This window comes from Lutra lutra, chromosome 9, assembly GCF_902655055.1.
Source record: "Lutra lutra chromosome 9, mLutLut1.2, whole genome shotgun sequence".
NCBI lineage: Eukaryota > Metazoa > Chordata > Mammalia > Carnivora > Mustelidae > Lutra > Lutra lutra.
The window spans coordinates 100,525,882-100,549,893 of record NC_062286.1 but is presented as its reverse complement, the minus strand read 5'-3'; the positions used below and the strand labels follow the sequence as shown (position 1 = coordinate 100,549,893).

Below are 24,012 nucleotides of genomic sequence, written 5' to 3'. Positions count from 1 at the left end.
TAGGCACCAAAGAATTTTGTTAATTTTTCATAACTGAGATGATTGTTTCGACAGAAGTGCTTTGACAAGTGAAAGCCGATTTTTTCTAGTCTTTAATAAAGAATGATAATGTGTATTAGCATTTTTGTTTGTTTTATTTTTGTTTTTATTTTTTAAAACTTTCGGATGCCAAAGCTGTCATCTGCATCTTAATCTCACAAAACAAACTGAGGGTTGCCGGTGGTGTGGGGTAGGGAGAGGGAAGTGGGATTATGGACATTGGGGAAGGTATGTGCTATGGTGAGTGCTGTGAAGTTTGTAAACCTGGCGATTCACAGGCCTGTACCCCTGGGGCTAATAATACATTTTATGTTAATTAAAAAAAAAAGAAAAAGAATTTCTAATTCTCCTCCAAAGCTATGCAGTACCTCAGCCACCAGGGGGAGCCTGGAGAGACACTGCGCGCCCCGCCCCCACCTTTTTTTTTTTCCTAAGTGCCTGCTCAAAGTCAGGTTTTGGTTTGGGTATTAAAAATGTTCAGGGGCGCCTGGGTGGCTCAGTGGGTTAAAGCCTCTGCCTTCGGCTCGGGTCATGATCCCAGGGTCCTGGGATCGAGCCCCACATTGGGCTCTCTGCTCTGCAGGGAGCCTGCTTCCTCCTCTCTCTCTCTCTCTGCCTGCCTCTCTGCCTACTTGTGGTCTCTGTCTGTCAAATAAATAAATAAAATCTTTAAAAAAAATAAAAATTAAAATTAAAAAAATAAATAAAAATGTTCAAAATGAAGAGGTGGGGGGGTGGGAGGTTGGGGGAACCAGGTGGTGGGTATTAGAGAGGGCACGGATTACATGGAGCACTGGGTGTGGTACAAAAAACAATGAATACTGTTATGCTGAAAATAAATTTTAAAAAATTATTAAAAATAAATAAATAAAATAAAATGACCAAAAAAAAAAGTGTTCAAAAAATGTGGCTAAACCTGTCTTGCCGTGTGGAATAATTCCTCTATCTCAGACACAGACGTGCAAAGCACTTGAGTCTTTTTCTACACAACACATAGTTTCCAAATTGAGTGGTGTGTCTATATTTCAAAACTCTAAAAAAAAAAATTTTTTTTTAATTAAATAAAAAACCTCTGTTGGCTAACTGAAAATAATTTAAAAAAAATAATTTTTTTAAAAAGAGTCTCTGAGGCGGGACGCCTAGGTGGCTCAGTTGGTTAAGTGGCTGCCTTCGCCTGAGGTCATGATCCCAGCGTCCTGGGATCGAGTCCCACAGCGGGCTCCTTGCTCAGCAGGGAGCCTGCTTGTCTCTCTGCCTCTGCCTGCCACCCTGTCTGCCTGTGCTCTCTCTCCCTCTCTCTCTCTGACTAATAAATAAATAAAACCTTTAAAAATAAATAAATAAATAAATAAATAAAATAAAAGAGTCTCTGAGGCTATGTCTCTGTCAAATAAATAAATAAAATCTTCAAAAAAATATTTAAAAAGAAAGGACAAAGAAACAAATAAAGGAGCTAATGTCCAACAAATTAAAATGACAGTAGCCATGAAGGCCGATTAAGTGAATACAAAACATAACAAAGAATGATGGTAGTGACTGAAGGCCATGTCCTATGGAATAAAAGGACCATCTACTAAAAACAGTATTTTCTCACAGCCAGATGAATCACTTCAAAGGTCCCAAGCCCTGAAAAGGCTCTTCCTTCCCAAAATCCCAATGTGGAATTCAAAAGAAAAACAGTATATACATAGGACCTCATCAAGCTGTACTCTCGTGATTTGTGCACTTTACCATATAAACTTGGTAAAAGACAAACAAAACCCTAAAGGTATAGATATATGTTGAAATTAAAATAACTTTGCCTTGAGTGCCCTTCTAATACTGCACTTGTTCTCACAGGAAGAAATAAATAAAATCAAAATGTAATGTCATTGTATTACCAATTATTTTCATCACCATGCTCTTAACTTACTTAGAAACTGCAACAGCTTTAACTTGTATTTTTCCATCAGGCAGAGTAATAGGCTTCGTGTACTTATATGTATTATTTTCACCATAACCAATTCTCTTTAGAAATTCAGGTTTGCTGCCATCCAGGGTATAATATATGTTGACATCGGGAGTGTCTGAAAAACCCAAAACAGGTAACTGTAATTAACACTAAAGTAGCACAGTCTCTGAATAATGTTTGTAGGTCAGTTAATTAATGAGATTTTTTAAATATATCATAGGAATGAATAACAGTAAGTAGCAATAAGTGAGTTCTTTCTCCGTGCCAGGCACTGTGTCTTACATGAATTATGTGACAGGTCCCATTTTATACCCACGGTTGTAGATGAAGAAACTGAGTCCCACAGAGGTTAAGGATGTTGCTTGGTTAACAGTACAGTTGTGGTTTCACTTTGGCTATGGATACAGAGCCCATGCTCTTGAACCACTGTGCTATTGTGCCACTCCAATAAGGCACTGATGCAAAAAGAGCAGGGCTCAGTTTTAAGACTACAATACCCATTTGTTTTTATTTTTATTTTTTTTAAAGATTTTATTTATTTATTAGACAGACAGAGATCACAAGTAGGCAGAGAGGCAAGCAGAGAGAGAGGAGGAAGCAGGCTCCCTGCTGAGCAGAAAGCCCGATGCGGCTCGAATGCGGCTCGATCCCAGAACCCTGGAATCATGACCTGAGCCGAAGGCAGAGGTTTTAACCCACTGAGCCACCTAGGCGCCCCTATTTTTATTTTTTTAAAGATTTTATTTATTTATTTGACAGAGATCACAAGTAGGCAGAGAAGCAGGCAGGGAGAGAGGAGGAAGCAGGCTCCCTGCCGAGCAGAGAGCCCGATGCGGGGTGCCTGAGGCGAAGGCAGAGGCTTTAACCCACTGAGCCACACAGGCGCCCCTACAATACCCCTTTAGAAAGCAGAAGCTAGGGGTACCTGGGTGGCTCAGTGGGTTAAGCCTCTGCCTTCAGCTCAGGTCATGGTCTCAGGGTCCTGGGATCCATGTGGGGCTCTCTGCTCAGCAGGGAGCCTGCATTCCCCTCCCCCTCTGCCTGCCTCTCTGCCTACTTGTGATGTCTCTCTCTCTCTGTCAAATAAATTTTTAAAATGTTTAAAAAAACTATTAAAAAAAAAGAAAGCAGAAGCTAATTTTTTATTTTTTGAGCACTGCTTCAGAAATGCTGTTATTGGGGTGCTTGGGTGTCTCAATTAGTTAAGCCTCTGACTCTTGACCTTGGCTTAGGTCTTGATCTCAGGGTTGTGAGTTCAGCCTACTTAAAAAAAATGTTTTTTAGGGGTGCCTGTGTGGCTCAGTGGGTTAAGCCTCTGCCTTTGGCTCAGGTCATGATCTCAGGGTCCTGGGATTGAGCCCTGCATCGGGCGCTCTCTACTCAGCAGGGAACCTGCTTCCCCCTCTCTCCGCCTGCCTCTCTGCCTACTTGTGATTTCTCTCTGTCAAATAAATAAAATCTTTAAAAAATGTTTTTTAAAAAGAAATGTTTTTATTATATTTTATTTGGACCTGGTAAGTAATTCCCATACTTCTTGGAAAAATTTAAAAGGTAATAAACTCATATAATTCAAGGTTCAAAAGGTCAGAAAAGTTTGCTAAGAGAGGAGATCTTAAAAGTTCTCATCAAAAGAAAAAAACCTAATTATTGGTGATAGACAGCAACTACATTAATTGTGGGAATGACTTTGCAATACATATAAATAACAAATGATTACACTGTACATATGAAACGAACATAAAGTTATACATTAGTTATATCTCAATTTTTTTAAAAAGTCGAAAAAGAATTTATAATTAAAACCCTCTCCCACCCCAGACATCAATCAGATGGCCAAAGGCAATCAGTGGTGTCTTGAGTATCCTTCCAAAAATATTTTATATCCATACATGCATGTTATATTCTTATTTTCCCCTCTCTTTTCATACAAATGGTGACATAACATATCCTGTTCCACACACATCTTTTTTCATTGAACAGTATTACCTTGGCTACTGTACTATACTGCTATACAGGGTGTCCTCACTCTTTGTTATGTCTGTATTGGGTTCTGTCCTTAGACAAACAAACCAATATTTAACCAATCCCCTACAGATGAATATTTAGGCTCTTTTTCTTTGTCTTTCTTCTTTTTTTCTTTTGCCATCAGAAGCACTACAACGAATATCTTTGCATAAAGTTCTTTTAATACCTGCAAAATATGTAGAACTAGTATTGCTCAGTCAAAAGATATGTGCATCTGTAATTTTAGCTTATAGGGTCAAACTTCCCTTCACAGACACTGAAACAATTTACACTATTACCAGCAACTCATGAAAGTGCCTGTCCACCCATACTCATCCCTATAGTGTTTTATTAATTCTTCTCTTATTTTTGCCATCTCCTAGGTATAAAAACAAAAAACAACAACAAAAAAAACCCTGATAGTTTTAACTCACATTTCTTACCTTTTTGAGTAAGATTCATTCATTCAGTCCACAAATATTAATTAAGTACCTATTCTGTGCCAGACACTGTTCTAGGCACTGGGGAATACGCCAGTGACCAAAGGCCCAGCTCTCGGGGAGCCTCTATTTTAGGAAGGACATACAAACAGGAAACAAAACAAACAGGTATATGTGTGATATCAAGTGGTGACTAAATACCACGGAGTAAATAAAGCAGGGGATAAGGTCTGCTCTGCAAGTAGGTAAACGGATGGCCAGGCATATATTTCCCTATGTTTAAAAGACATTTATATTTCCTTTTCTATAAAATGTCCTTTCATATCTTTTGCCTACTTTTCTATTGGGTTACTATTCTTGTTATTGAATTGTAGAACCTATTTATTTATCTGTTTATTTATTTAGAAGGTTTTATTTATTTATTTGAGAGAGAATGGGTGCACACATGAGTGGAGGGAGGGGCAGAGGGAGAGGAACAGCAGACTTCTCACTGAGCATGGGCCCTACACTGGGCTCTATCCCAGGAAACCAGAGATCATGACCTAAGCCAAGTTAGACACTCAATCTACTGAACCACCCAGGTGCCCGGAACCTCTTTATTTAGTAAACATTTTAAATATTAGGGAATTTAGATACTCTATCATTTGTATCATCATTTGTCAGTAATAATCCACCTTCTCCCAAGAGTTATGGACACATTTATTAAAATTTGTATTCTGATTTGAGAATTGTTTTTTAAGATTTTATTAATTTATTTGATAGAGAGATCACAAGTAGGCAGGCAGAGAGAGAGAGGGAAGCAGGCCCCCCCACCAAGCAGAGCCCAATGCAGGGCTCAATCCCAGGACCCTGAGATCATGACCCGAGCTGAAGGCAGAGGCTTAACCCGCTGAGCCACCCACGCGCCCCAGATTTGAGAATTTTTTTTTAAGATTTTATTTATTTATTTGACAGAGAGAGAGAAAGCACAAGCAAAGGGAACTGCAGGCAGAGGGGGAGGGAAAAGCAGGCTCCCTGCCGAGCAAGGAGCCCGGTTGCCGGGCTCAATCCCAGGACCCAGGGATCATGACCGGCTTGAGCGAAAGCAGACACCCAACTGGCTGAGCTACCCAGGCACCCCTGGTTTGAGAATTTTTTAAAATAATACTAGCTTTTAAGATAAAGGGAGATAGAGTATATTATATTCTTAGTTGGAATTTGTCTAGGAAGCACAGGGGTCACCAGAAATACAGATAAATAGATTTTACACATTAACTATCAAAATATATAATTGGAATTTCAAAGCCTTTTTTTTTTTAAAGATTTTATTTATTTATTTGACAGACAGAGATCACAAGTAGGCAGAGAGGCAGGCAGAGAGAGAGAGAGGGAAGCAGGCTCCCTGCTGAGCAGAGAGCCCGATGCGGGACTCGATCCCAGGACCCTGAGATCATGACCTGAGCCGAAGGCAGCGGCTTAACCCACTGAGCCACCCAGGCGCCCCTCAAAGCCTTTTTTTTTTTTTTTAAAGATTTTTTATTTATTTATTTGACAGAGAGAGATCACAAGTAGATGGAGAGGCAGGCAGAGAGAGAGAGAGAGAGGGAAGCAGGATCTCCGCCGAGCAGAGAACCCGATGCGGGACTCGATCCCAGGACCCTGAGATCATGACCTGAGCCGAAGGCAGCGGCTTAACCCACTGAGCCACCCAGGCGCCCCTCAAAGCCTTTTTAAACAAGTATTTGTTCATATGTTTTTTCTATAAAACTTTCCTGAGGCACCCAGCTGGATCAGTCAGTAGAACATGTGACTCTTAATCTCAGGGTCATGAGTTTAATCCCCACTCAGGGCACAGAGATTAAGAAAAAAAAAAAGCTTTCTCAGGGCACCTGGGTGGCTCAGTGGGTTAAAGCCTCTGTCTTTGGCTCAGGTCATGATCTGAGGGTCCTGGGATCGAGCCCCGCACTGGACTCTCTGCTCATCGGGGAGCCTGCTTCCCTTCTCTCTCTGCCTGCCTCTCTGCCTACTTGTGATCTCTGTCTGTCAAATAAATAAATAAAATCTTTTAAAAAAAGCTTTCTCTTCTCCTTATGTTAATTATATACATATGTGTGTATATATGTAGATATATGTGTGTGTATATGTGTGTGTGCATATATGTATATACGTGTGTATATGTATATATAAATTCCTGTTATTACCAGGAAATATATTCACCGCTTTCTTTCTGTAATAATAGTTAAGATTTATTTTGGCATTACTATGTGCCAGACGCTGCGTACCTCACATAACGTGTCAACTCGTTTAATCCTCACAGTGGCTCCAAACGGCAGACATTATTCTCACTAACAATGAGAAAACTGAGACTCAGAAAGGCTAAGTAATGTATCATTAGAAGCTGTCCAAAGCAGGATTTAATCCCCAGCACGTCTGACTGGAAAGCCTGTGTTAGTAGGTCAAATTACTATCCCAGCAAAATGATGAGAATCCTGGGAAAGTCCCGGCAAGAACCAGGACATCTTACCTTGGCTAATGTGAATCAAGGCATTGCTGCAATTATCTACTAATACAAATGAAAAGTTGGTCAAAACCAACTGCTTTCATCTAAAAATATACCACTCTATAAACCACCAAGTACCACACTGTTTCAAATTTTGGAACCTTTACAAAATTCCCAAGGCCCTAATTGCAGAAAGCATGCAAAGTGAAAAATTAACAACCCAAGGAACCTAAAGAGCATGGCAGTTATTTTACATGCTTTCAGGTACATTTGACTCTTACCAGATTTCATTTCCAAAAGTGTATTATTATCAATTTCATGGTTGGTTCTTCCGGGGGGAGGCACTCGCAATGGTATGATCTGAGGGACACACACTGAGCCTGCAGTCATCTTCCCTCCTTACATTAAAAAAAGTAAAGGAAAATAAATTCCAATGGGCATCTTTTTGAACACAAAAGTTAAAGAGAAGTACGTGGTTTAAATACAGCAAAACCAGTAAAAAACTAAAGAGAATGTCATCAAAAACATTATTTAATTAATTCAAATAATTATTGTTTCAGCTGCATTTCTGCTGTTGAGGGCTTATGTGGGATTTTGATTATCTAAATACTTACCTCACTTCTGAGAAAACAGAATGAAAGAATGGGATGGGGAAATAAAATTATTTTAAATGAACAAATTAGATGAATACAACAGTCCCCTCCCCCTTGTCCACAGGGGAAATGTTCAAGACCCCCAATGGAGGCCTGAAACGACAGATATTACCAAACCCTATATATACTGTTTTTTCCTATACGTATACACCTATGGTAAAGTTTAGTTTATAAATTAGGCACAGTAAGATATTAACAACATAATAAAATAGAACAATTAAAATAGCATACTGTAATTAAAGTTTTGTGAATGCAGTCTCTCTCAAAATATTGTACTGTACTCACCCTTCTTGTGATGATGTGAGATGATAAAATGCTTCCGTGATGAGATGAAGTGAGGTGAATGACCTAGACACTGTGATGTGACATTAGGCTACCACTGACCTTCTGCCATCAGAAAGAGGATCATCTGCTTCTAGGCCCCAGTTGACTGCAGGTAAGAGTAACCATGGAAAGCAAAACTGCCGATAAGGGGAAACTACTATCTATCAGAACAGAGACCATCACTACTGATCTGATCTGAGCTTCCCCTAAATCATTATCACCCTTTCTTTGCCTTTTGTCAATATGCCACCTCTCTTGACTTCAGGGTAAGTCATCACCCAAGAGGAACAGAAGTAACTCTGTATGTGGCATGAAATATTTATTTAGAGCCAACTCCCTTGGGAAAGCTCTAGGTCCAAGGCCCTGCTGTTGTTGCCAAGTGGTTCTTGCATTTGAAACTGCAAAGAAATTTTAGAAGGATGGCAGAGTACCAGGCTTCAGCTGAAAGAAAGTTGGCACAGATATAAACAGTGAGCAACAAACAAAAAGACTCCCACTCCATCTCTTGTATTTATAAATAATCAAGTACAAGTAGGGAGGCCTTACTGATCTTTTTCGGTGGGATGGAGTATAATTATTAATGTATAAAGGATATGGCGGGGGAAACAACCCCCACCTTAATACAACAACCATTTACATTTCTGTGTCCCTTTTTCAAATTTCAGTGGTTATGGATTCATAATTTTCACTCAGTTATAATCTATATGTTCATCCTATTTTTATAGTGTACTTCTTGTATCCTCACTCTTTTATTTACAATTTTCCACATACTTACATAATCTTATTTATCATTTTGTGGTTGGGCATTTAGACTATTACTAGTTTCTTTTTAGTTTTGGTCTGTTCAATTCTAAATGCTGCTCTGGGAGTGCCTGGTTAAGCGTCTGCCTTGGGCTCAAATCATGATCCCAGATCCTGGGATAGAGCCCTGCCTCAGGCTCCCTGTTCAGCGGAAGGCCTGCTTCTCCCTCTCCCACTCCCCCTTCTTGTATTCCCCTTCTTTCTGTCTCTCTCTCTCTCAGTCAAATAAATAAATAAAATCTTTAAAAAATAATGTTGCTCTGAACAACTTCTGGTTTGAATTTTGTCCCAGACTACATTCCCTAAAGTCGGATAACTAAATTTAAGAAGTGACTTTAATGCCTGGTTGGATAGTTCCAGATCAGAGGCTAAGAATTTAAATTGCAGATACTGATTTTAGAGTAATAGCCTCTACAGAAGGATGGCTGGATTCTGGGAAGGGGGAGGGAGGGGAGAAGGAGGTGCTGTTCCTCATTTTTCCATTTAAGTAAGAGGCAGTTAAAATTAAAATAGCCCAGGGGCGCCTGGGTGGCTCAGCGGGTTAAGCCTCTGCCTTCGGCTCAGGTCATGATCTCAAGGTCCTGGAATCGAGCCCCATATCGGGCCCTCTGCAGCAGGGAGCCTGCTTCACCCTCTCTCTGCCCGCCTCTCTGACTACTTGTAATCTCTGTCTGACAAATAAATAAATAAACTCTACATATATAAAAAAATTAAAATAGCTGAAAAATTAATCCAAAAAAAATCGGGAAGTCATACCCGCTGCAATTAAGGAGGTACCTTTGGGAGGCTAGGGCGGCCAGTGGGCCCCAAGCGAAGAGGATCAAGACGTAGACCGACTTGCTAGGTCCACATGGCAGTCTGGGATCAATGGCACCCCTAACCCCTCAACTCTTTCCATCAATACCGCCCCTTCGCCGCCCAGATCCGGAACCCCTTCCGGTCCCGGTCCCTGTCCATCAGGGGCAAATAAGAGCGCCCGCTTCCTTTCAGCTGGAATGAGGGAGCCCCTTTTCCGCCTCTCCCCTCCTCCTCTAGCCACCGGGACCTGGATTGGGGCCCCGAGGTACCGCCACGGTCCCCAGTCAGGAAGCCCACCTCTCACCTCCTCCTGCCCTCCAAGGCCGCCTCCTGGGTTTCCACAGACGCTGCGAATCGGGGCCCGCCCACGAGAGCCGAGCAGGTGATTGGCAGACACGGACTTCCTAGCAACCAGCTCCGCCCCTGCCGCTAGGCCCAGAGGCTGGTACCTGCCTCGAGCGCCTTTCCTAAGCCTTCACTGCAGGCCTCTGAGAATATGCCTTCACTGACATTGGAAAGTGCTCGGAGGTGGCGTCCTAACTCACAGAGGGAACCAGGCTCGTTCGTCTGACAGGTATTAACATTCAGAAAAACAAGATGTAACGGCGCGGGCAAGTGAGGCGGGTCAGGCACGCCTTGGCCACCTCAAGCCGACACAATAAGTAAGGACCGGCCGCAACACGACGAAGAAGGCCCCTTGCCCAAGCCCGGCACCGTTTCCCCCTTATTGCCCGGTTCCTCGGTTCCCCAACTGGCTGTGTGGCTACCCCGAGCGTCTCCCACCGAGGGGCCGGGAACTGGGGAGTCATGGCTGAGGTGAAAGTGAAGGTGCAGCCACCCGACGCGGATCCGGTCGAAATAGAAAACAGGTAAAACCAGTGAGTGAGTCTCGCTTCCCGGCTCTGGAGCCTCTCCGCAGGCGACCGGTCGTTTGGGCAGCCGGACCCCTAATCCCGGGACCCTCGGTAGATACCGGCACGCGCAGGAAGGGGATTGGGGATTTGGAACCCCTCTCCTATGCCTGGAACGCAGACTTCTTAAGAAGTTCTGAGCGAGTTTGACAGTTTGTAACTTTCTTTATCTCCCCTTGTCCGGGTACTGTTTGGAAAGTTGTGATGATGTGCTTCCCTCCTGCATTAAGGTGATCTATGCCCAGAGAGGACACGGCGTTTTTTTGTTTGTTTAAGATTTTATTTATTTCTTTGACAGAGAGAGACACAGCAAGAGAGGGTACACAAGCAGGGGGAGTGGGAGAGGGAGAAGCAGGCTTCCTGCCCAACAGGAAGCCTGATGCGGGGACTCGATCCCAGGACCCCGGGACCATGACCTGAGCCAAAGGCAGACGCTTAACGATTGAACTACCCACGTGCCCCAGAGAGGACACGGCGTTTTTCCCGTAGTGCTTGTAGCTACATATTTTGATCCAGGATCGCTCTTGTCGCTAAGGGAACTCCCACGACAGAACATTTGGGCGAAGTTAAGGTGCAGTTTGTGCTTTTGAAGAAACATTAAGCCAAGTGGTTCCGTGCAGTACTTAAGTCAAGATTTTTAGGTCACCTAAAGCCTCTCCTAATTTTAAATTCGCTCTCCGTGCACTGCTATTTTCAGGTTATCATAGTTTTAAAAGATCTTAACTTTCTCAAACTTATGAAAACACGTATGATGATCCTATGACAAGGTGGATATTTGGACTTATTTTTGTTTGGTAGAGATAATTCCAAAAGCAAGCCCCAGTTATGGTGACTTGTCCTAACAAATTTTGCCTTCCTACCAGAGGTGTCTGATTTGACTCCTTGCAGACTTATGGCTGCCCAACACACTGAATGTTAATTTTGTCATACTTGTTCCATCTGAGAATATTGAAGCTTCAGCTTTAATTTTTTTCTGTGTTTTCATTTGACCTTTGTTCTAATTTTAAGTTTGTATTAGTGAGGAAAAGAAACACTCCTCTTAAATAATAGTATAATGTAAATATGTACTTTATCTTGCTCACTTTCTAACATGCTTTGATTCAGAACCATCGTAGAAACTCAGATTATCTGATTTTAGCATGGGGCACTTTACTGGGTATCTCAGTAGGTTAAGCATCCAACTCTTGATTTCAGCTCAGATCATGATCTCAGGGTTGTGAGATGGAGCCAGGCATGATTCTCTCCCTCTCCCTCCACCCTTCCCTCTTTGCCCCCACCACCACACTAAAAAACCAAACAAACAAAAAAACAGATTATCTGCCAAATTTGAGTAAAGACACAATTTCAAACTGTTCTGCTTGTATTCCCACCCCCTTGAAACAGGTAAAAACATGAATAATATTATTGCCTTTGTTCCTAGGATTATAGAATTATGTCACCAGTTTCCCCATGGAATCACAGACCAAGTAATTCAGAATGAAATGCCTCATATAGAAGCCCAGCAGCGGGCCGTGGCCATCAACAGACTCCTGTCCATGGTAAGGCAAATTCAACTAGTTCATATAATCATTTATGTGCTGTGATTGTCATTATTTCCATGTATGTAGTTGTGAAACCATTCGAAAGTGTCTTAAGATTCCAAGCCAAAAAAACAGCTCAGACTGCCTGAACTGAGGAAAGAAGAAATAATTACACATCATTTTACAAGATGAATGAGGGGCACCTGTGTGGTACAGTCAGTTAAGCATCTAACTGTTGGTTTCCCCTCAGGTCATGATCTCTGGGTTGTGGGATCAAGACCCACGTGGGCTGTGTGCTCAGTGAAGAGTCTTCCTGAGATTTTCTCTGTCCCTCTCCCTCTTCCCCCCTCCCCTATGTGCTCACTTGCTCTCTCTCTCTCTCTTTCTGAAATAAATATTTTAAAAAATGAATGAAATAAATGTATTTTGTTTTAACCATTGTATTTGTTAACCTAATTGTCATCATGTACACAGGGCACACAGGACTAGTCTGCTCTCACCTTCTGTTTGCTTCCTGCCGCCGGTGTTGGGCCATTCCCTATGAAATGTGTCTTCTACCAACTATCACTGAGCCAGTTCATTAGGGTTTCATTCTTCACAATTTCACTCTGAACATTTCAGGAGGCAGGAATGAGTCAAATAACACTACAATGTGGTCTTTCAATGAAGCCCTTCTACCTGCTTTTACCTCTTCTTTTGTCCTGGGGCCTTAATGTCATTCTCCTCCACTGTCTAGAAACACCCACCTTGTGGGACCCCATCCTCTACGTCTACCTATTTGTCCTTCCATTTCCCCTACATCAAAGTTCCCCTATCATGAAAGCATTTCAGTTTGGTCGTAGTAGAATTTGGTTAAAAGATTTCCACACTAAGACCTCATAGAAATTTGAGGACCCATGAAATTTCTGTTAAACTACTCCCTTAAACCCTCTAGCTCGATGGCTGGAGAACTTGACTTTCTGTAAAGTGCCAGATAGTATGTATTTAGGCTTTGCAGGCCACGTGGTTTCTGTCACAGTATTCAACTCTGCAAAAAAGTAGCCATGGACCATGCATACATAAACCAATGCGCATGCTGCATTCCAGTAGCACTTTATAAAAACAAGCAGTGAGCCAGATTGCTGACCTCTTTGTTAGTACTGTTGGTGATTTCTAATCAGTTCACCTCGGTGAAGGGCTTGGCTCCAGGAGGGATAGTGGAAGGGATGCTGGAGGTAGTGCCAATGGAAACTGCTTTTGTCCCGCGACTACTCTTTCAGCCTTTTGCTTTCTGTCTGAAAATCATCCTCCACACCTCCCCCTTTCTTTCTCCACCTCTGCAGCCCCATCTACTGCCAGTCCTATTGTCTAGAGGATATAAATAATGGTGGAACTATGATGAATTTTAAGGGAATAAGTATTAGTGAATCACAAAGTGTTGCTGATTGTAGCTCTTAAAGAGCTCTCAGATTTGCCCCCTCATTTCCCTTCCTACTACTCCTGCATGTGTTCACGTCTTGGCTTTTTCCTGGACTATTATGGTGTATTCTAACCGGCTCTTCTGGCTTCATCTGCCTTAGAGAAGCCTGCCTGATCGTCTCAAACACAGATCTGGCCAAGTCGCAGAATCCTCTCAGCACTAGAGGTTCAAGTCCAAACTCCTGGCTTTACCAGACTGAGCCACTACCTTCCTTACCTGCCCCATCTGCCGCCACTCTGCCTCAAAAGTTAGGTTTCAGAGGAACAGATTGTTTTTGGTTCCCTGCCACCTCATGCCTCAGGTTCCATTTCTTCACAGACTGACTCCTCATTATCCTTCAAGACTCAGCTCTGCTTCCTGTTTCCCAGAAAGTCTTCCTGAACTCCCCAGTTTGGGCCAAAGCTGCTATTCTGAGTGCCCATCCCACCCTTTACTTACCTTTATGTTAATGCTGACCAGATAGTTGAAATCAGCTGTGCAATTCTCTTTTAGAATTCATGTTGGTCCCCCCAAATATATATCATAATACAGGCGTTGAGCAAACATTCATAGGCTGAATTAACCTCCAGGGGTACAGGGTGGCTCAGTCACTTAAGTGTTCTGCTTTTGGCTCAGATCATGATCCCAGGGTCCTGAGATCGAGCCCCACATTGGGCTCTCTGCTCAGCGGGGAGTCTGCTTCTTCCACTCCCTGCAACTCTGCCTCCTTGTGCTCTCTCTGTCAAATAAATAAAATCTTTAAAAAAAATAAATAGTAGGGGCGCCTGGGTGGCTTAGTGGGTTAAAGCCTCTGCCTTCAGCTCAGGTCATGATCCCAAGGTCCTGGGATCAAGCCCCACATCGGGTTCTCTGCCCTGCGGGGAGCCTGCTTCCTCCTCTCTCTCTGCCTCTCTGCCTACTTGTGATCTGTGTCAAATAAATAAATAAAATATTTTTATAAATAAATAAATAAATAATAAACTACCTTCAAATGGAACTTTGTGGTTCAGTTTTGCTTAGTGGGGTCCAGGGAGGAAGTTATTACTGTTCATCCATATATAAACCTGTTTGCAAGTCATGTGCTGTCCCAGTCTTAACTCACAGGAATGGGGCCTCTCAGTCATGGATTCCCCACACTGCCAGAAGCCCAGTGGTACAGCCATCTGAGTGCTCCTGAGTTCGGCCCAAAGGCCCAAGTAATTTCAAAAGCACATCAGACAGGCTTTGCTTTCCTTTTGATTTGTTTTTGTTTTTCAAAGATTTTATTTATTTGAGAGAGGGACACAGTGAGAGAGGGAACACAAGTAGGGGGAGTGGGAGAGGGAGCAAGGAGCATGTGATGCAGAGCTCAAACCCAAGACCCTGGGATCATGACCTGAGCCGAAGGCAGAAGCTTAACGACTGAGCCACCCAGGCACTCCTTGATTTTTTTTTTTTTTTTTAAGATTTCATTTATTTATTTGACAGAGATCACAAGTAGCAGAGAGCCAGGCAGAGAGAGAGAGGGGAAGCAGGCTCTCTGCCGAGCAGAGAGCCCGATGCGGGGCCTGATCCCAGGACCCTGAGACCACGACCCGAGCCGAAGGCAGAGGCCCAACCCACTGAGCCACCCAGGCGCCCCACGCCTTGATTTTTTATATAAAACTGAAACCATTGCATCTTTTATTCATTACTTGACCTTTCTGCCTGTCATGTAATACAGTAGAAATCACACAAATCAGTAGATGTCACTGTTAACATTGCAGATTTTGAGTCATCATGTTATAGAATATTTATGCATGTTAGTCTTTATTTGAACTTTTTGTTTATATAAATTATATTTTCATTTTTATGTTTATACTTAGTGAATTTATTTGAATTTGATTATGGATTTTTATTTATTATTCTAAAGCTGCTTTTCAGAATTCGTTATGCATTGGTCATATAACCAAGCCAGAATATAGCATATAGGAAACTGTTAGGTATTTATATTTTGGAAAGTGATGAACTAAAGAGCTAAGTTTTCAAAAATATATTACATGTGATATGTAGGCAAAAACTTAAGTCTCAAGTGAGGAACTAACAAATAACTGTGCTGGATAGGATATTTTGGTTTGTGTATAATTTTAAAGAATACATTAACATTTGTGATTGATTTGAAATATCTCCAGAATAATTCATTGTTATTTTCATTAAAAAAAAAAAATACAAACAAACTTTAGGGTCAGTTGGATCTCTTAAGGAGCAATACGGGACTACTGTATAGAATAAAGGATTCTCAGAATGCTGGGTAAGCCCCAATTTTTTTATTTTAAGAAATGTCTATTATTACAAATGTAAATATGTATTTGGGGGAGAAATGTCAATATAGAATTGCATAATGAAAACTTGTCCTGCATACCATCCCTGCCTCTTATCATGAGTTCCATTTCTCAGAGATAACTGCTCTTAATAATTTGGTATATGTCCTTTTTTCTAGGAATATATATAAATATATAGAAATGATTATATATTTATATACTATATATATAATCTCTTTTTTTTTTCTTTTCTTTTTTTTTTTTAAAAACAAAAATGGGATCATGCTATCCATACTGTTTTGCAACTTGTTTTTTTCACTTACTATATCTTGGACATCTTTTCATTCTGGTACATACAGCCCTGTCTCATTCTTTTTAAGGTAAGCCCTTATTTTGGTAAATAAGTCAATGTGATGACCTTGTCTGCTAATTCATTAAAATAGTCATGTAGATTATTAGACTATCTGTATCTCTTTGCCTTTTTAATTCTACTTTATTCCCCTGCAGTAAAATGAAAGGATCAGATAACCAAGAAAAACTAGTATATCAAATCATAGAAGATGCAGGAAATAAAGGTAAGCATGTGAATAAAGGTAAGCATGTGAAGGAAGAAACAGAAAAAAACATTGTCTGTAGGACCAGAAATAGGGACTGAGCTCTGGCTTGCCAGGGTGCAGATCGACATATAGAGAATGTTGCCATGTATGTTAAAAGAAGAGGAAATAGAAATATGTAACATGCATATGTTTGAAGGACACCCAGGTGTGATACCATTCCTTTTAGTAGGGAGGCAGGAGCTAGGTGGCTGTGGGCCAGGATGGAAAGAAAGTTAAAAATTCTGAACCATGGGAATGTACTGTCGATAGAAAATAAACCAGTTAAAACTTAAGGGTTTTTTTTGTTTTTGTTTTTGTTTTTTCAATTCTCACTTCTAAACTTTGGAGGCCTTCATTTCTTCATCTTCATCTTACCTGTAAATTGTGGATAATACCATCTCTCTCTCTGGTTTTTGCCAAAACCAGAGGGATGTCCAGTGCACTGGCAGTGTCCTGAAGAGATCCCTCAGCAACTGTTCCGTTTTCTCTATCCTTCTTACAGAACTATACCTAATAGCTATTACTACAACTTAGGATCTATTTGAGTCCCTGATATTAGTTTCAACAATGTATCAGCAATGATATAATTTGAAATCATATCATTCTTATATTATTAGGAGTTTAATATTTTAAAAATAGACATGACAAAAGCCATTCTCTCTCTTTTTTAAAGTATTTATTTACTTGAATGAGGGAGAGAGAACAAGCGGGGAGACTGGGGAGAGGGAGAAGCAGACTCCCCACTGAGCAGGGAGCCCCATGTGGGGCTGGATCCCAGAACCCCAGTACCACAACCTGGGCAGACACTTAACAGACTAAGCTACCCAGGCACCCCCCCAATCTATGGTTTTTTTTTTTAAAGATTTTATTTATTTATTTGTCAGAAAGAGAGAGAGAGAGCAAGCACAGGCAGACAGAGTGGCAGGCAGAGGCAGAGGGAGAAGCAGGCTCCCTACAGAACAAGGAGCCCGATTGTGGGACTTGATCCCAGGATGCTGGGATCATGACCTGAGCTGAAGGCAGCTGCTTAACCAACTGAGCCACCCAGGCATCCCTTGTTTTGTTTTTTTTTAATTCTTCCTATCTCATTATGCCTCTGTGCTGGAAAGAAGATAGGTAATATGTTTAATAAAAAATTCCACATACAACCCTTCTTTGAAACAGAAATCCTACCTTCTTGCACAGGGCTTTCGGTGGCTATAAGAACTGCAGTCTTCCGGGGCGCCTGGGTGGCTCAGTGGGTTAAGCCGCTGCCTTCGGCTCAGGTCATGATCCCAGGTCCTGGGTTCGGGCCCCACATCGGGCTTTCTGCTCAGCAGGGAGCCTGCTTCCTCCTCTCTCTCTGCCTGCCTCTCTGCCTACTTGTGATTTCTCTCTGTCAAATAAATAAATAAAATCTTAAAAAAAAAAAAAAAAAGAACTGCAGTCTTCCATTTTTTCATCTCCTAAATATAGGATATAAATAATGGCTATACATGCACACAGATGCTTACATAAAGAGTTTTTTTGCTCTCCATTGACAGTGGCACCTGACCTTGGCTCAAACTTAAGTTATAATCTAAATACAATCTAAAGTAAAAATAATAGAAAACAAAAGTTGGGGTGTGGAAGGGGATGGAAGAGACAGTGGAAGTTAATGCAGTAACATTTAAGATTTTTCTTCCATTGAAAAGTATCTTTTTCACACGTTTTTAAAAAGGTGTCACACTAGGAGTCCCAAGAATTTTCTGGTTAGCAGATAGGGCACATAACTTATCGTTTTGCATACTTTTGTTGTTATCTGAGATTCTTACTTCTGTTTTTCCAATAGCTATGCCCTAGGAATGTATACATCTATACATATTTTGCTAGTTTTGTCCTGTGATGTAAGCAATAGGACTATAAACACAAATCCTGTGGTGTTGAACTCATTTTACTTTACTTTCTTACAGGAATATGGAGCAGAGATATCCGGTACAAAAGTAACTTGCCATTAACAGAAATTAACAAAATTCTAAAGAATTTGGAAAGTAAAAAGCTTATCAAAGCTGTTAAGTCTGTGGCAGTGAGTAGTTTTCTCTTTCCTTCCCCGAAGTGTTCATTGTATATGTTTTGCTCTGAATATGTTTCGAGATCTTATTGTTCTTCAAGCTATGTCATGATTTAAAACTACCAGTCGAAAAGATTTTTAAAAATTTAGCTCATATTGGATTGGTTTGGAGACGTTGCTTAGATTTATCACCACCTAATTAATTCTTTGTGTCTCACCAACTTGAAAAGCTAAAACTACTATACTCTTCAGTAAGGAATTTTTGGAATCATAAACATTTTTCCTGGATTTTCAGCATGTGAGATAATTGACTTCATTTTAGCTATTAGATCACTCATTCAACAAATACCTATTGTATGTTTGCTCTGTGCCAGGCACTGTTGTGCATGCTTGGGCTACGTTAGTGAACAAGTCAGAGGAAGATCTCTGTCCTGGTAGAGGGTCCGTTCCAGGACATGGCGTTTCTCCTCCTCTCCCACACCACCCCGCTCCCCTCCCATGATCTCCTGCAGGGGTTTCTACTCCACAGGGACACCAGCTGCTGACCTCACTGACCCAGCAGCAGAAAAGCCGAGATTCCTCTTAAGTTTGATTGAATGAGGATTTCAGCAAATAAGAATTTGATGTTCAGGGTGCCTGGGTGGCTCAGTGGGTTAAAGCCTCTGCCTTCGGCTCAGGTCATGATCCCAGGGTCCTGGGATAGAGCTCCACATCAGCCTCTCTGCTTAGTGGGGAGCCTGCTTCCTCCTATCTTTCTCTGCCTGCCTCTCTGCCTACTTGTGATCTGTTTGTCAAATAAGTAAATAAAAACTCTTAAAAATAATTAAAAAAAAAGAATTTGATGTTCATCCGAGATTATATTTTTAACTTACTCTCTTATTTATTTATTTACAGTAAAGATTTTATTTATTATTAGAGAGAGCGCGTGTGCACGATCACAGGGAGGGGAATGGGGTAAGGAGAGAGAGAATCTCCAACAGACTTGGAGCTGAGCATGGAGCCTGACACGGGGCTCGATCTCACAACCCTGAGATCATGACCTGAGCCAAAATCAATAGCCAGACGCTTAACCAACTGTGCCTCGCAGGCGCTCCCCAGTCCCTAATTTAGAACATTACCTCCCTTCAGCCTTTTTAATGGATGATTTCAAATATATACAAAAGTAGAGAAAATAATATAAATCCCCACATACTGATCGCCCAGCTTCACTTTACCAATCTTTCTTCTCCATCTTTATTTATTTTTAAAGATTTTATTTATTTATTTGACACAGAGATCACAAGTAGGCAGAGAGGCAGGCAGAGAGAGAGGGGGAAGCAGGCTCCTTGCTGAGCAGAGAGCCCAATGTGGGGCTCAATCCCAGGACCCTGAGACCATGACCTGAGCCAAAGGCAGAGGCTTTAACCCACTGAGCCACCCAGACGCTCCTAAACAAAATCTTTTTTAAAAATTTATTTATTTATTTATTTGACCGAGAGAGACACAGAGGCTTAACCCACTGAGCCACCCAGGCGCCCCTCCATCTTTATTTTTAATAACAGTTTTATTGAAATCATTGATATACCGTTAAATTCATATGCTTAAAATGTACATTTTGGTAGTTTATAGTATACTCACAGTCATGCATCTATCACATTTTTCTAATTTTAGGACATTTTGATTACCCCTGAAATATCCCACTAGGAGTCACTTCCCAGCCTCCCTGCCCATAGGCACTGACATGTAGTTTCTGTCCCTGGAGATTTGCCTACTCTGGACATTTCGTATAAACAGAATCATACACTGTGTAGTCTTTTGTGTCGGGCTTCTTTCATTTACATCATGTTCTCAAGGTTTCAAACTAAAGTAGTATTAGATTATAACCCAAAGTATAAAAAAATATTTATGAGTCCATACGGATATAAATGTTTAAATAAATAAATGACGGATCAGGTCGCCTGGGTGGCTCAGCCAGTTAAGCGTCCGACTCTTGATTTTGGCTCAGGTCGAGATCTGAAGGTTGTGAGGTTAAGCCCCACACTGGACTCCAGGCTCAGTGCAGAGTCTGACTGTCCCACTCCCTCCCCACCACTTGTACTTGCTCTCTCTCTCCCTCTCAAATAAGTAAATAAATAACAGATCTCCCATGAGTAGATGCAGAATAGATAAGCCTCCTGTGCAAAAGTCGTCCAAGTAATCTAAAGTGGACATTCCACCCTCAAGGAAGTAGAAAGTAACTCCGACTCCTTAAGTGTGGGCTGTGCATAGTGATTTCCTTCCACACATGGAAAGGCTAGGTGAAAAAAGTCAGTTTGCAGTGGAGAAACAAGCCACATGATCCAGGTTAACCTCAACACTGAGAAGTCCTATTGGTGGTGATCAGTCATAACTTGAAGTTTGAGTGCCCTTGACAGCATGTGAGGAGAAGGGCACTTTTCTTCCGTGGTCCTTCTCCTGATCTTGTTGTGGGAAAAACATCAGACAAATCCCAGTCAACAGATGTCCAGTAATTTTCAGAACTGGCAAGTTATCAAAAGCAAGGAAAGTTTGGGAATCTGCCAAGGAAACATGACAAGTAAATGTAATGTGGTATCCTGAATACGTTCTTGGGCCAGAAGAAGGATATTAGGCAAAAACTAAGGAAACCCCAAAGAAGTATGGACTTTAATTAATAATAATGCATCAATATTGGTTCATTAATTGTAATAAATGCACCCTACTAATGTAAGATGTTAAGAGGGGAAACTGAGCACAAGGTAAATGTACCATCTTTACAATAATTGTATAAATCTGAAACTGCTTAAAATATAAAATTCTGAAGGGTGCCTGGGTGGTCAGTCAGGTAAGCATTCGATTCTTGATCTTAGCTCAGTTCATGATCTCAGGGTCAGTTCTGTGCTGGGTGTGGAACCTGCTTAAGTCTCTCTCCCTCTCTCACCCCTGACTCCAAAAAAAAAATTGAAAAAAGTGTTGAGGGCTTTTAAAATTATTTTATTTTATTTTTTAAAGGTCTTATTTATTTAGTTGACAGGGGGAGCAGCAGAAGGAGGAGGAGAGGCAGGCTCCCTACGGAGCAGGGATCCCGATGCAGGGCTCGATCCCAGGACCCCAGTATCAAAACCTGATCCGAAAGCAGGCGCTTAACCAACTAGGTTAACCACTAGGCACCGCAAGGGTTTTTTTAAATCTCAGTTTTGGAAGACTTGATTATCTTCTCCCCCCCCACCAAGATTGATTGATTGATTTATAGAGAGTGCATGGGCACAAGCCGGGGGCTCGATCTCATGACCCTGAGATCATGACTTGAGCTGAGACCAAGAGTCAGACGCTTAATCAGGCACCCCTGGAAGACTTGGTTATCTTATAACCACATCTGCTGTACATTTTTTCCCTAGGCCTCAAAAAAGAAAGTATACATGCTCTATAACCTGCAACCAGACCGATCTGTGACTGGTGGAGCCTGGTACAGTGATCAGGATTTTGAATCAGAATTTGTAGAGGTGCTTAACCAACAGTGTTTTAAATTCCTACAAACCAAGGTGAGCCGTAATTCAGGAAACATCACTGCAGATCTTTTTTTAAAAGTTGCTTCATAAAGAATGAATGAACAATCTTGTATATCATATTTTATAGGACTTGAAAATATTCAAATTGATAATTTTTTCTTAATATATTCTGCAATTGATATCACACTAAATAATTGTATTCATAAAATATTAGTGTTCTTGCTGAGATTTATGGTTCTACCCTTGTAGGCAGAAACAGCACGAGAAAGCAAACAGAATCCAATGATACAAAGAAATAGTTCATTTGCCTCATCACATGAAGTGTGGAAGTACATCTGTGAACTGGGGATCAGTAAGGTGAGAGCACAGTTTTTATTTTCATCTTATGTTTAAATTTTTTTTTTTAAGATTTTATTTATTTATTTATTTGTCAGAGAAAGAGGACACACAAGCAGGCAGAGTGACAGGCAGTGGAAGAGAGAGAAGTAGGCTCCCCGCTGAGAAAGGAGCCCAATTCAGGACTCGATCCCAGGACCCCAGGATCGTGACCTGAGCCAAAGGCAGCAGCTTAACCAACTGAGCCACCCAGGCATCCCTCATCTTACTTTTTTAAAGGTTACTCTTCATCATAGGGATATAGTTTACAAAGTATCCTAAACGTATTTGACCAAGACCCTTTTTTCAGGGTGAACATTCTGCAGAACCCACTTTGAGAAAGCACTGTCCTAAGCCATTTAGACTAAGATGACTATCATGCCATCAGGCACTGTGGGCTCTGTATGTACTCAGCTTGGGATACAAGCAGCAGAGTAGAGGCCTGGCAATGCGTTGTACTACCAAAATGCAATAGTCTGTTGACAAGGTCTTGACTTTCTCAGGGACCTTTCATTGTAGAAGCCAAACATCAGCCATCCCTTCAGCTGTCATTTAATTGGTATCGTGTTCCCCGTGTAAGATGTGAGTGGTGTTGTCAGCATATGCTTTTGAAGACCTGTACATAAAGACACAGTGCTGGGTGCTTTTCATAATCAGAGAAGAAACTGAAGTGACCATTTGGACAAGTCATTTTCATTTCCCGGACCCCAGATCTCTCATTTATAAAAAAGAAGGAATTTGGACTGTTTGATATTTAAAGTAACTTTCTGTTAAACCGTTTTGTAAATCTCCATCATATTCTTGCCCCAAAACTGTTACTTTAGAAGACTTCTAAATTTTACTGAAGAGGGTGGAAAAATAAGAGTGTCAAATTCGACATGAGTTAGGAGTTCTGTCCCTAGCATTTCAGCGGTTTGTGCTAACCTGGGCTCTTCAACCCATGCTTTTAATGACTCACCAGCATAATGCTTCCCCATTTCACCAAGGCGTTGAGGACCTTTTACTGTTTAAAGACTCTCCAAAAGGATGTCTTCTTGTGCTTTTTGTGTTCTTCCTAATGCATTTCCTTTTCAGGTAGAGTTGTCCATGGAGGACATTGAAACGATCTTAAATACACTCATTTATGATGGGAAAGTGGAGATGACTATCATTGCTGCAAAAGAAGGCACAGTTGGCAGTGTAGACGGACACATGAAACTGTACAGAGCAGTCAATCCAATCATCCCACCCACGGGTTTGGTCCGGGCACCGTGTGGACTCTGCCCGGTGAGTTAAAGTGGCTTCACGTCATACCTGACTGCCAGCAGGTGCAAATGCCACCTAACTTAGCAGCAAGCACACCCCAGTTTTCTGACTGTCAGGGTTGCCCAACAGCAGCTCAAACCTCCATGTAACCTTGACGACGGGCCCTTGATGAACCAATCATTGCTTTACATTCTTTTTTAGAATAACCAAGTTAGAGAAATTTGTGTTTTCTGCCCTTGGCCCTGAAGTGGATAGTTTTTAATGAGGGCTGATCATTTAACCAAAGTAGGGAGGAAAACGAGATTTGCTGAGAACCCACCACAGTCCAGGCATATTCTTGAAGATTTTCATGGTCGGCCTCATTTAATCCTAGTTCTGTCCCTTGAAGCTAGTGGTATTAGTTCTGCATAAGCATGAAGATAACGAAGGTGTAGGAGCTACAGCTTTGAAGTAACACCCAGGATGGGAACCCAGACATGTTCTTTCCCCCGCAGCACACCCCACTACTCTTCATTCATCTGGTCCCATGTGGCATGTGCATGCTGGCTGCATGCTGTGGGCGCTCCTTCTGCCCTCGGGGCGTTTATATTCTGGGGCTGCCGGTGTCAGTTTTATTTCATTAAACCAGCCCTTGTCTATATGCCT

At 41.5% G+C, this 24,012-nt stretch overlaps 2 protein-coding genes across 11 annotated transcripts in view; one reads left to right on the top strand and one right to left on the bottom strand.

Annotated features, from left to right (window-relative positions):
- Positions 1 to 9,897, bottom strand: part of DZANK1 (double zinc ribbon and ankyrin repeat domains 1) — a 65,254-nt gene extending 55,357 nt beyond the window's left edge. For 3 of the 9 annotated variants that reach the window (XM_047746423.1, XM_047746424.1, XM_047746425.1), the window contains exons 1-3: positions 7,852 to 8,827; positions 7,195 to 7,311; positions 1,952 to 2,105 (exon numbers count right to left, since the gene is read on the bottom strand). In XM_047746423.1, the coding sequence (XP_047602379.1) occupies positions 1,952 to 2,105; positions 7,195 to 7,303 (263 nt within the window). In that variant the 5' untranslated portion in view covers positions 7,304 to 7,311; positions 7,852 to 8,827. Of the gene's footprint in view, positions 1 to 1,951; positions 2,106 to 7,194; positions 7,312 to 7,851; positions 8,828 to 9,447; positions 9,766 to 9,786 lie in introns of those variants that run through there. The other 6 variants (XM_047746420.1, XM_047746419.1, XM_047746416.1 and 3 more) reach the window with 6 other exon arrangements.
- Positions 9,898 to 10,021: 124 nt separating this feature from the next.
- POLR3F (RNA polymerase III subunit F) overlaps positions 10,022 to 24,012 on the top strand; it is a 20,662-nt gene continuing 6,671 nt past the window's right edge. The window contains exons 1-9 of one of the 2 annotated variants that reach the window (XM_047746433.1): positions 10,022 to 10,358; positions 11,821 to 11,938; positions 15,560 to 15,627; positions 15,997 to 16,017; positions 16,145 to 16,212; positions 18,165 to 18,277; positions 21,637 to 21,780; positions 21,997 to 22,104; positions 23,197 to 23,388. In XM_047746433.1, the coding sequence (XP_047602389.1) occupies positions 10,297 to 10,358; positions 11,821 to 11,938; positions 15,560 to 15,627; positions 15,997 to 16,017; positions 16,145 to 16,212; positions 18,165 to 18,277; positions 21,637 to 21,780; positions 21,997 to 22,104; positions 23,197 to 23,388 (894 nt within the window). In that variant the 5' untranslated portion in view covers positions 10,022 to 10,296. The remainder of the gene's footprint in view (positions 10,359 to 11,820; positions 11,939 to 15,559; positions 15,628 to 15,996; positions 16,018 to 16,144; positions 16,213 to 18,164; positions 18,278 to 21,636; positions 21,781 to 21,996; positions 22,105 to 23,196; positions 23,389 to 24,012) is intronic. The other variant, XM_047746434.1, reaches the window with a different exon arrangement.